The following is a 13,009-nucleotide window of genomic DNA, read 5'->3' as shown; positions in this document are numbered from 1 at the left end:
CGCACTGAAACCAGCTGTTTTGCGGTTCAGTGAGTACAGATGTCTACTTCCCATCCCTTTTTCCAGCCAGCCCCGCCCATGTTCTCCTTATTACGCCGTCAGAAGTAACTGCACAAATGCTGCTTCACCCCAGCCACCTGCTCCTTCCTGTCTACCACGGGGATTGTACCCTAGAACCCTTAGCATGTCACGCCTGCAAATGTGATCTGTTTTGGTAGTACCAAATCCTTCCTGGTTCTATCCTTGAGTTGATCCACCCACTAAAAAGTAGAATATTTGTTCCAGGGTCACCTAAAATGCAAAGCCAAAGAGCTGGGAGCCTGACCTTTAGTTTTTGCACTTTCCCAACAGAGATACACACTGCACCCAGCACAGAGGGGAGGTGGAGAGGCTAGTACCCTGCTACATGGTGCAATCCAATAGCCCATAGCAAGGAATGGAAGGCCCAGGGCCACGACCAACACGACCAGGCACTTGATAGCGATGGTCTGCTCCCGGAGGCCAGAGAGGTTCTCATACCAGATCGTCAAAAGCTGCTGTTGGCAGTTGGGGTGAGCCACAAACTGTTGGGAGTAGAGGGAGAGTCAGGTTAGCATTCCCCTGTCCACAGCAGAACATCCCAATTCATACCTGTCCAGAATACAGCCTGCTAAAGCCTCCTGTGTCTTCCCTCCATTAGTCAAACTTGCTTCCCAGTAGAACTAAGGTGGGGACCAAAGGGGAAGCTGATGCTGCCCTTACTCACAGTCCTTCCTGGTAGCTGACTCCTTCCTGGCAATGGGTGACCCTGGCTTTCTTTTGTGAAAGTGTACCCCCACCATGCCACTTGGCAGCTTTCTTGCGTTCATTTCAAAGTGGAAAAGGAAGACGTTATTTGACTTACTGTTGGCTAGAAGTAAGAGAAATGTTACTAAATTTCTGAGTTGTTCCTTAAAATGTATAAAAACACTGTGGCCGGATATGAGAAAGAGCTGCAGAGTGGTTTCCGAGTCAACAGATATCTGCAGGACCCACACAAGCACCACTCTTAACTGCCGGGCTACCTCCCCAGCCCTGTTTGTGTCTTAAACCTTGTCCATTTGCTTTCTGTACTCTTAGTCTTGACTCGAAAACATTTTTAATGGTCTCACACAGGGTCTCACTGTATTTCAGGCTGGCCTAGCGATTCCTTTCTTTGTTGGATGACTTATTGTGAAAACAGCATTGCTTTGGGTCAAAGACTGTGTCTTCGAATTCACATTTTGAACTTCTTACTCCCAATGTGCTACCCTTAGGAGGCAGGGTTTCAGGGCACATTGGGACCTGGGGACAGAGTACATGAGATGGTGAGATTGGTGTCTATGTATAATAGACACTCACACCTACACAAGGTCACGTGTATTACGAAGAGAAGTCAGTACTTTGCAACTGAATGGGTGGCCCTGGCCTGGAACAGCCCCTGCTGCCATCTTGACCTCAAATTCCCAGCCTCAGTGCTTTAAGAAATGAGTTTCTATTGTCTATAAACCGCCCTCGTTATGGTGTCTTGTTTTTAGCACCCAAACTGCCCAAGAAATACCCGACTGAAGGTCCTTTCTGATCAGCCCACCACAGCTAGCTGCTAGGGGTATGTCACATCTTCTTTCCAAACTGTTCACTTGCTGTGCTCCTCTCTCTCCTTCTCTCCAGTTTTCTTTTAAGACGGGGTCTCACTCACTATGAGCCCAACTTGCCTTGAATTTGGGAATCTGCCTCAAGACTCTTGAATACTGAGATTAAAGGTGCAGGCCACCACATCTGTAAAGTTCACAGTTTCAAAGCTGTCTCACACACTAACATAGTCATTAAATAATCTCTTGGGAAATGCTGTAGATACAATCAAAGCTGAAGAACTCCCAGGTCTGTGTTGCCTTGGATTCCGAGAAGAGCCCCAAAGCTCCACTTTTGCCCTATGCTATATTTAAACTATTTCTTTTCTGTTTCACTCCTTCCTCTGTAGATCCTAAATGTCTATTCTGTTTATTCATTCACTCTTCAGAATGCTTTATACACTATCAGCCAGCTACTGCACTGGGCATTTAGCATAAGATTAAAATAAGCGAGTCATTTGGCAGTGGTGGCACATACCTTTAATCCCAGCACTCGGGAGGCAGAGGTAGGTGGATCTCTGTGAGTTCAAGTCCAGCCTGGTCTACAGACAGAGTTCCATGACAGCTTCCAAAGCCACAGAGAGACCCTGTCTCAAAAAGCAGAAATAATAAATAAATAAATAGAGTCAGAACAGAAACAGAGAAGTGGATGTGGGGGGGATAGACTGGGAGGATAGGAGGAAACTGCAGTCAGGACGTAAAATAAATACATTTTACAACTACAACAAACTATTAATAGAGTCTATATTACTTTAAACCATGAGCAGTCATTTCTTCAGAGTACATGGTAGGCTTTCGCAGAATTTCTGTTTAACTGTGCAAAGATGTGTTGCATTTGTTTACTTACCTAACGATGTATTACTATTTTGCCTTGCCTGCCTAAGGCACCTGATTGGTCTAGTAAAAATCTTAAAGACCAGTAGTGAGGGAGGAGGTAAAGATGGAACTCCCAGGCAGGGAGAGTAAGTAGGAAGAGCAATTTAGACTCCAGCAGGAAAGTAGGACATACAGAATGAAAGAAGGTAAAAGCCCCGAGACAAAACATAGAGGAATAGAAACAAGCTAAATTAAGTTAAAAGAGCTAGTGGGACAAGCCTAAGCTCAGGCCGAGCATTTGTAATTAATAAAAAGTCTCTGTGTTTTTACTTGTAGCTAGTTGATAGCCCAAAGAAAATTCCAACTACAGCAGGCTGTCAATAAATGCAATGTAAGCCATTATAATAAAACCAAACTCCACATCCTCATCAAGACAGTAAGTTGGAACAATATTGTCTTAGTGGAAATATCTCAGTACCTAAGGGCTCTGTGTTTGTGAGACGAGATGCTGCATGGATCCAAGCTCTCTGGAGACCCCAGCCAGCCGGGCTGAGGACAAGGAGATGGGCATGCCCAGAAAGACACAGGGTGAGCATAGAGTACTTTTCTGGGGCAACGTAAAAGTTTCTATAAGGCACAGAGTATCCACATGGCTAAGAGACTAATGCACTGTGTCCATCAGGATGGATGAACTCACTTCCCTTTAGGGAGCATCTGCTTGTTGTGGCCTGAGTGCACCTCCTTTAACATTCTGGTGCTGTCATGTGACATTCTGGAGAGGTGAGAGAGGTAAGGACTAGAGGAGGTGGTCAGAGCTCCCAGTACTGTTCATTTGTAGTTTCAGCTAGTTAGGAGGCTGGAGGCAGAAGATTGCTTGAGTCTAGGAGTTCAAGGCTAGTCTGAGTAATTCAGAAACATCCTGTGCTTAAAAACAATAACCTGACTAAGAGGTGACACAGCCATTGCTTTAGGATGAAGAATCATAGAAGAGCCATTCGGTAATTGTCAGTTTTCTCTCCCTTTCTTCCGTCACAAGAGGACACTGCTAGTGCTTCTGGAGGATACATACCTGCCTGCCAGTACCCTCGTCTTGGACTTTCCACCCCAGAACTGAGAAAACACATTGTATCTATCCTGACTCAGTTATTGTCACAGCAGCACAAATGAACCAAGACGCTGCCTTTCCTAGGGCCTAAACTGTACAAAAATTGTATTATTACTATTGTCTGTGTATGTGTGTGTGAGCAGGAGGGTGCTGTAGAGCTAATGTGAGGATCAGGAGACAACCTGTGGGTTCTCTTCCAGCTCTGTGCAGGATCTACCGTGACTTAGTTAGGGTTTCTATTGCTGTGATAAAGACCATAACTGAAAGCAATTTACAACTCTCAGATGACCCCCGATCCCTGACAAAGGTCAGGGCAGGAACTCAAGGCAGGCACCTACAGACAGAAGCTGAAGCAGAAACTATGCAGGGGTGCAGCTCCCTGACTTGCTTGGTTTGCTTTTTTATATAGCCTAGGACCATCCTCCTAGGGGCATCACTGCCCATAATGGGCTGGGCCCTCCAATATCCCCATAGACTTGCCTACAGGCAATCTGATGGTGACATTTCCTCAACTGAGGTTCTTCTTCCCGAACATTACTCTAGCTGGTATCAAGCTGATAAACCAACCAGGGCACAGGGGGATTGAACTCCAGTTGCCACGCTTTCCTAGCAAACACCTTTCCTCACTGAGCCATCCTACCAGCCTGCTTTTGTTCATTTTGATTTTGACAGAGTCTCACTCTGTAGCCCAAGCTGGCCTAGAGCAGAAAGCAATCCTCCTGCCTCAGTCTCCCTCATGCTGGGATTATAGGTGTGAGCTGCTCCCAACACTTGAGGACAGAGCGAGGTCATCTTTAAGTGTGAGGATGTGTGCTAGGGCACTAATCACCCTTCCCCACAGCGTGTGTGAGAGGACCCATATCCACACTTGTGGCTTCACCACATGCTGTGAACACTCACTATACGCTAAACCCTAGCATTTCACCTGTTACATAATTCAGTGTCATTGGCCTATTTCCTGTAAATAGGATCACAGCCTATGCTCTTCTTGAGATGTATAATATATCTGTTTAAAATCCAAACAAATAGGTTTTCCTCAACAATATAAAACTCCTAATACAAATACATAAGACACACTTATAAAAATAAAACCAATACAATATTAGCAAGTAAGAGCACAAAATCCTAATCCACCGGGAGATGGTTTTGTTTTTTCTTTTCAACAACTTCAAAATGTGGCAAGTTCCCTTTATCTCTTAAACAACTCTATTTCCTGGAAAAATACCCTTATGATACCACACTGTCATAGCTGGCTGCACCAGATTTGTGTGTTGTTTTCCAACTGCAGCGGACCAGCAAATTGAAGTCATTACAAAAATAATACCCAGATTTGAGGCTTTCTGATTCGAAAAGAAAATGCTTGACACATAAGAGCATTTCAGTCTTTCAATGGAACAAAACTATCACAGCATTACAGAACACACACACACACACACACACACACACACACACACACACACACACACTGACAAATAACTAAGATGTAAGCTGAACCACCAACCAGGGCAGGAGACAGAAAAACAACAGAATAGGCTTATACTTAAAAATTTATGTTGCTTATCTTTTTCAACTCTCCTCAAGCAGGTACTGTTGTACAAAATCCCTGGGAAGCTTCCACTCTTGTTTTAATGGCATTGTTATGTTAATACATCCCCCATTCTCCCTTTGAGCCGCTCAGGTCTGAGGCCTCTTACACTTTCTACAGAGAACTCACCCGCGGATAACTGAATGTATTTGTATTGCTGCAGGTCTAATTTTTAGATTACTTTTCTGTTAAGGATGAAATTGGAGCACTGGGGGAGAACTCCGGAAATTATTTTTCTCTAGAACCTAGTTTTACAGACTAAATAGCATACCATAGCCTGTCAACAAATTTCCTATAATAAATATTTCAAGTACAGATGGAGGTGTGTGTGTGTGTGTGTTGGGGCAGGGACAAACCCTGCTTTCATTACACAGATAGTAGAGAGGTATGACCAGAGTTAGGACGCAAGGGAGCAGATCCTCTCTAAGGCAGAAAAGACACAACTGTGTCACTGATTTCATCAGTAAACCAAGTACTGTAACTATTCTTTGTGAGCAGGAAAACAGATTTATATACTAGCATTTATTTATTTTGGCAGAGGGTTAAAACAGGTTTTAATGTGGACCCCAGGCTAGCGTGGGGCTAGTGGTCCTCCTGCCTCAGCCTCGTGACTACTAATATCACAGTCATGTGCCTCTATACCTAGCTGATTTTTATGACCACAGGGTTTAAATTTTATTTATTTTTATTAAAAATGATGTTGGGTTTGTGCATTTTATGTGTATGTGTGTTTTGCCTGCATGTATACATATGCACCATGTGTATGCCCATAGATGGTTGTGAGCCATCATGTAGGTGCAGAGAACTACAAACTCTGTGAGAACAGCAAACTCTCTTAACCACAGTGGAATCTCTCCAACTCGCTTCTTTCAGGTTTTGTTGATTATATCTCTAGTGCATAGAAGTTACAAACTACATGCTGTCAAGTTATCTACAATTTTGTTTTAAGGCTTACTTTAAAACAACTTTTAAAATCATATGTATATAGGTGTTTTACCTGCATGTGTGTTCATCACATGTGTGTCTAATGCCCACAGTGGCCAGAAGAGGATGCTAGATCCCCTGGAACTGGAGTTATGAATGGTTGTGAGCCACCATGTCAATAAGGGTAACCAGACCCGGGTCTTCTGCAAGTGCCCTTAACCTCTGAGTCATCTCTCCAGTCTCTCCAGATTTCTAATAGAAATATATTGAAAAGCCTTTCCTAATAAACGTTAAAGTCATAGTCATACATGTTGATTGGTATACATTGCTTCAATGTTTGTTTAAAAATTGTTTGCAATTAAGTAAGGTGTTCACTTTGCAAGATGGGTTGGCTCACAGAAGCCACTCGGTGGATGAGCTGTTTCTGCTAATATGACACTTTCAATGGAATGATAAAAAGCCTGTGACAAGTGAAATCAATTCTCCCCTCTCAGGTGCCAAACAGAAGAGATTCATATTGCAAGATCCATGACTTTGTCTGGACACTTTTCTAAAAACGGCTTGCCATCAATCTTGTTTAAAATTATCTTCTCCCCAACATAAGGAAAACCTCCCAGGAAGAACACTCCTAGGAGGGATTTAATTATCTTAGAACTGATTTGTTCCTTGAAAAGTTGTTTTCTTTCAATGTCTAGTGAAGATAAATCTCCATGCCATTAATGACTGACCCAAATCCCATGGATATGACCCAAAAGTTCCCTGTGTTGTGATGGAAGTGTGTGTGCTTGTGTATGTGTGTGAGTGTATGTGTGTGTATGCATGTGTGAGTGTATGTGTGTGTATGCATGTGTGAGTGTATGTGTGTGTATGCATGTGTGAGTGTATGTGTGTGTATGCATGTGTGAGTGTATGTGTGTGTATGCATGTGTGAGTGTATGTGTGTGTATGCATGTGTGAGTGTATGTGTGTGTATGCATGTGTGAGTGTATGTGTGTGTATGCATGTGTGAGTGTATGTGTGTGTGTGCATGTGTGAGTGTATGTGTGTATGCATGTGTGAGTGTATGTGAGTGAGTGTACATGTGTGTATGCATGTGTGAGTGTATGTGTGTGTATGCATGTGTGAGTGTATGTGTGTATGCATGTGTGAGTGTATGTGTGTGTATGCATGTGTGAGTGTATGTGTGTGTATACATGTGTGAGTGTATGTGAGTGAGTGTACGTGTGTGTGTGAGAGCACAAGAGTGCAGTGTTTGTGTGTGTGAGAGAGAGAGAGATAAAGGGGATAAAGGGAGAAAGAGAGAGAACGTGAGAGAGAGAGAACGAGAGAGAGAGAGAGAGGGAGAGAGATAAAGGGGATAAAGAGAGAGAGAGAGAGAGAGAGAGAGAGAGAGAGAGAGAGAGAGAGAGAGAGAGAGAGAGAGAGAGAGAGAGGGACCTAGGTCCATGGCCAGTCAAGAGCCCATAGTGACATCTGGACTTGACCCTGGCAGCTTGGATCTACTGTATGAGAACACAGCAAAGGAAGAACAGAAGACACAGCTATTGCTGCTTTGTCAGCTTCTATTTTTTATTATCAAAGATTTATTTTAAGTGTGTGTGTGTCTGTGTGTCTGTGTGTGTGTCTGTGTGTGTGTCTGTGTGTGTGTCTGTATGTGTGAGTGTGTGGGTGCATGTGTGTCTGTGTGTGTGTCTGTGTGTATGTCTGTGTTTGTATCTGTGTGTGTGTGTCTGTGTGTATGTCTCTGTGTATGTGTGTGTCTGTGTGTGTCTGTGTGTGTCTGTGTGTATGTCCGTGTGTGCATGTGTGTCTGTGTGTGTGTGAGTGTGTGTGTGTATGTCTGTGTGTGTATCTCTGTGTGTGTCTGTGTGTATGTCTCTGTGTGTGTGTGAGTGTGTGTGTGTGTGTCTGTGTGTGTTTAGGTGGGAGGTTGGTGTCCAGCATTGGACTCCCTGCAGCTGGAGTTATACGTAGTTGTGAGGCGCTCAACATGGTTGTTAGGAAGCAAACTTGGGCCCTCTGGAAGAGCAGTACAAACTTCTGACTACAAAGCCCTGACAGCATCTCTTAAGTACAAAAAAAACTTTTTTGTTACATAACATACTTAAATTATCTAATTCCAGAAACTGAGATTTCCACCATATGAGATACTTTGAGTACTGTTTTCATGAATTGTTTAATAGCTCAATGCAAACTAGAAAATGAAAACACTTTGAAACAGTTTTTCTGTAGTAACCATAATGAAAGTAACTGTAGTCTTTATTTATGGCACTGGCATGACTACCTCCATATCTGTGTTACATCAGACACTAAGCTTGTAATCCTCAATTTCTTTCTATAGTAGAACCTTATCATCAATCTGATTTATAGGTAAAATAAATTACAGGCTTGCAGTAAGGATCAACATGGGAACATATGTTAGTTCTACAAATGCATACAAGTAGCAGCATTATCATTATTTTATTTTTTGTTTTGTCTCTGAGACTGTGTCTCATGTAGCCCAGGGTGGACCCAGACTCTGCTGGGTACCTGAGACTGGCTTTGAACACCTGAGTCTCCTGCCTCTTCTTTCCAAGTACTAGGATTAGAAATGTGTGCCACCATGCTATTATTATTAGAGATACTGAAATCCAGTTTGCAGAGTGCTTGCTTTATCCTAATCCATTGAAATTACACTAAAACTCTGAGATACGTAAAAGATAGAACCCTCTTCATATGAGGAAACTGAAATGGAGAGAGGGCTTATCCTTGCTATCAAGAGGACCTATAATAGGTAACAGTTGAGAAGGGTTGGAACCTAAAGACATTTAACTTTTCCTCGATGCTCCCTCAACCCCTCCATCTATTCTGATTGTTTTCCAAGTGTTCCCTTGAATTTCAGGGTCACCAGCTGACGTCTATGGATGACTGGCTCACTCACCTTTTTTACTTCATACTTAATGGCAAGTTTGACACGACTCAGTGAAGCCTTGTGTCTGTGTGTCTCCAGGGGCTCCGCTGACTCCAGATCTCCATTCAGAATGGCTTCCACCTCCTCAGAGTCTCGACACAGGTCCAGCACGCCCACTACAAAGTCTTTGCATTGCATGGAGAGCTTCCTGTAGTCATTCTAAAATAAGAGGTTTGGTGTTTAATGTCAAGAATAACTCAGCAGCAAGTACTTGGGGATAGAGGGGGTAGATAAAGACATCCCTGCCTGGGTAGAGTATGCAGCCCCTACCTGGATACAAGGCTGCTTAAGGCAGATACAGATGTATTCCCCTGCCCTCGCTGAGTTTCCTTCTGCCCAGCTGTATGAGAGCTCTGAAAATTACGTGGTCATGATCTTACGTACATGTGGAACCTTAAAAAGTCAAACTCATAGAAACAAAGAATAGAATGGTACTTAGCAAGAGGCCAGGAGGTAGAACTGGCCAAAGATATAATATGCTAATTTGCTTGATTTAACCATTCAGCATTGTATGCATGTATCAGCACACTATACGGTATACCATAATATGTTCAATTATTTTTGTCAGTTTCAGGTTTGGGCTGGACTGCAACTCATAGTACAGGACTTGTCTGACGTGCATTTGGAGCTGAGATTTTGTAGGGCATTTGCTCTTGAGATAGGGTCTCACAATTAGTTCACACGGGCCTGGAACCCGCTGTGCGGTACTGGTTCCATCTACCCGGGGCTGTGATTTCAGTGGTGCGCCACCACACTAGCTTATAAAACTAAAACTTCTCCAAAAAAGCCAGTCATAAGGGCTCACAGGAGGACTACCACAGATTCAAGGCAAGCTTTGGCCTTGTAGTGAATTTAAGGTCAGTCTGAGCAAAACAAACCCCCCCAAAACAAGATTAGCTCCAAAACACACCCCCAAAACAAAATGTAGTATGTACACAAGTCACTGGTTTGTATTAAAGATAATTGAAGTATAAATGCACATCTTAATGCCACAAGCAGTCCTGTTGCCTGGGGAGTCTGCAGAATGCCAGGGTTCCAGCTCCAGAGAGCAGGGAAGGCACCACTCACGGGACACTGGGGGCTTCTGTCAATGTGTGGCAAGTTTGTAACTGGATTTAGAACACTGGGATTTTGCCCTTTCCTGTGTTTCTGTTTTCCTTCTCTACCTGTTTTTCTTCCTATTTTATAAAGACAACTAACTAGACACTTGTGTTATATAAAAGCTTGTTTTATGAAGAAAAAAGAGAGAATGGCTAGGTGCCAATGCTGAACACCAAAAGTCAAAACAAGTTTATCTCTTTGTATAAGCAATAGTTATGTTGAAGCTAAAGCAGGGTTATTTCCATAATGGAAACTTTCTAAAGTGGCAGATTGATGCAAAAAAGTGGCCATTATGAAAATGTGTCCAGTTTCTTATCCACGGCCTTTCGGGAAATATAGCTTGTCAAACAAACATAGATCTGATACCAACAGTATCAGTGGCACCAAGAACCTGCAATTCTTTGGTCCTGCCCTGAAGTAAAAACTGAGAAAGGCCTCAGCAATCCGGTACAAGTCGGAGTTTGCAAATGACTGATAATAACTGGAGAGGAGGTGTAGCCCATCCCCATAGAGAGCCATGGACTGAAGGGCATGTTATTGCTCTTTGCAGAAACAGAAGGAGAGAAATGGCTGATTACATGGAATTGGATTCTTCAGGGTTATAAAATATCAATACCTGAGAGAAAAGTTTCCAGGCCACTGGAACTAACACTTTGCTAAAAATAATCTGTGAATCTTTAATTCCATTTGCATATTTATTTGGTGTGATGGATGGTTGGCCACCTCCCTGTTACCTTCTGAATGGAGCTCTATTTTTAGCGCATTGGATCCAGTTAAGGTACCACTGGCCATCTCCTGGGGAAGTGCCTCACTTTTGGAAACCCCATTTCTACCTTGGTGACTTTGGCTAAACTTTTAGCCTATAGAGAAAATTAAACCAGATACTCTGTAATTCCAGCATTTAAAAAGCTGAGGCAGGAGGATGGCAAGTTGGAGACTAGTCTGGGCTATATAGTCAGACCCTGTCTGAAACAATTTAAAAGTTAGCCGCATAATAATTTAATTGATGTACTTGAGGAAATGGAATTCCTCATTTTAATGTGTTCTGAGACATTGTGTCTTGATAAAGAAGTAATACTTCACACAGCAGAATTTCTAGGCTTCAAAAACATTTCAAGAAGACATGAAGAATTCTAATTTTCTTCCCTTAAATAATTTGATTTGGTAGGCAAAAACCACACCACCAACTAAAATAAACAAGAAGAGAGAGGCCATTTAAAGGGTATACAGACTGGAATAGTTTCCACTTCAATTATCAGTAAATTCAGACAAAGAACATAACAGTTAATGTTTATTCCCTCATAAGGTAAAAGATAAAATGAATAAAATCCCAGTCTCCATTCAAGTTGGTACCATTAACATGATAATATTAATAAAACACAAAGCCTCTGGTTCCTGTGCAGAGTGGGTGCCAGTTAAATATCCATCCCATTCCTGGAAGCTAATGCAATATTTTATTATAGCTTCCAGGAGGATTACGTCCATGATGTTTCCATATACAGCTCCTATCTTAACACAGTGTTGTAGCTGGAGTTTCCTCCCGCCACCCAATGGTTCAGGGTGTTCTGTAGGATTCTGTGTAACACCCGGAAGTCACAGAGACTTCCAGTGCTCTGAACTAAGCTTCTGCATGGATGGGCCAGTGGTGTTGCATTACTTCTTACAGTTATACCCTCAAAGTTGTTCAGCTAAAGGAATCAAAGCCTGACAGATCAGTCGAGAAACAAACAAACAAAAGGCTTAGGGATCATACAGGCCGTAAGGATAATGGTTTGTACAGATTAAATAGACACTTCTGGAAGAGGAACTGATAACGAAGATTTAAAAAAAAAACACAGGGTCTTACTCTGTTGCCCAAGATAGCTTCCAACTCTTGGCTCCAGGGGTCCTCTGGTCTCAGTCTCCTTAGCTGCTTAGACTACAGGCACATGCCACCTCACCTGGCTACTTCAGTCATGGCTTTTAGATCTACCCAGAGTGCTCAGGCAAAGACGGGGAACTCTGACCAATGGCACCCTTCCCTCCATTGCTAAAGTCTGCACTGTCGTCTGCACTGTCTGCCAGGCCACCCTGAGCTCTTCCCACCCACCATGGCTTCACAACCCAGATCAGACCAACAGAGACAGCAAACTGTTCTCAATTTAGTTTTGTTGAGTCATCTTCATGGGTCTTTCCCAGCACCATGGTCAGGTGACCAGAGCATCAACAAAAAAAAACTCAAGGACCTCAAGGAAGAGCAATGAAGTCCAGTTTCATCACAGCCTCTCCACACTCCTAAGAATATATATGGTTTAATCTTCATTCAGATCATGTACCAGCAGGGTAATGTTTGGGATTTCTTTAACCTTTCCTATAAGCGTAATCCTACCTCCTGTTTGTCCTGTGGGGACTGAACGCTGAGAGCCTGCTCAGTATGCATTAGAAAGCTTATGCATGCCTCAGTGTGAGAAGGCATGCTATTTTGGACATAAACCCATGACTTGGGGTGGAGGGATGGCTCAATGGTTTAAAGCACTGGCTGATCTTCCATGGGGCTTGAGTTTGGTTTCCAGCACTTACATGACAGCCTATAACCATGTGCAACTCCAATTCCAGGGGACCCCCTTCTGGCCTCCAAGGACACCAGACACACAGATGGTACACATACATCTGTGGTGCACAGGCAAAAACACTTATATACAAAAATAAAAGTAAATAAACCTTAAATAAATAAAACCAGGGATCCAAGGTGCCCAGATCAGGTTTAGTCAGTATTACCTTGACCTCTGTTTTTCCACTTGTATACGGAGAGGTCTATGTGATTAGATGATGCCCAGAGTCTATTCCTGCTGTAAAAGGCCTTCTAACTTTGGGTCATGTTTCTTTTCCCTTTTCCTTCTAACTCTACTGTGGTAGGATTT

At 42.9% G+C, this 13,009-nt stretch overlaps 1 protein-coding gene across 5 annotated transcripts in view; it reads right to left on the bottom strand.

Moving 5' to 3' along the window:
* Trpc3 (transient receptor potential cation channel subfamily C member 3) overlaps nucleotides 1-13,009 on the bottom strand; it is a 65,244-nt gene that overhangs the window by 30,423 nt on the left and 21,812 nt on the right. For all 5 annotated transcript variants that reach the window (XM_040754490.1, XM_040754488.1, XM_040754489.1 and 2 more), the window contains exons 3-4: nucleotides 8,979-9,167; nucleotides 399-563 (exon numbers count right to left, since the gene is read on the bottom strand). In XM_040754490.1, coding sequence (XP_040610424.1) covers nucleotides 399-563; nucleotides 8,979-9,167 — 354 coding nt within the window. The remainder of the gene's footprint in view (nucleotides 1-398; nucleotides 564-8,978; nucleotides 9,168-13,009) is intronic.

The sequence above is a fragment of the Mesocricetus auratus genome, unplaced genomic scaffold, assembly GCF_017639785.1.
Source record: "Mesocricetus auratus isolate SY011 unplaced genomic scaffold, BCM_Maur_2.0 Super-Scaffold_100011, whole genome shotgun sequence".
Classification (NCBI taxonomy): Eukaryota; Metazoa; Chordata; class Mammalia; order Rodentia; family Cricetidae; genus Mesocricetus; species Mesocricetus auratus.
This window is presented reverse-complemented; position numbering and strand designations above follow the sequence as displayed.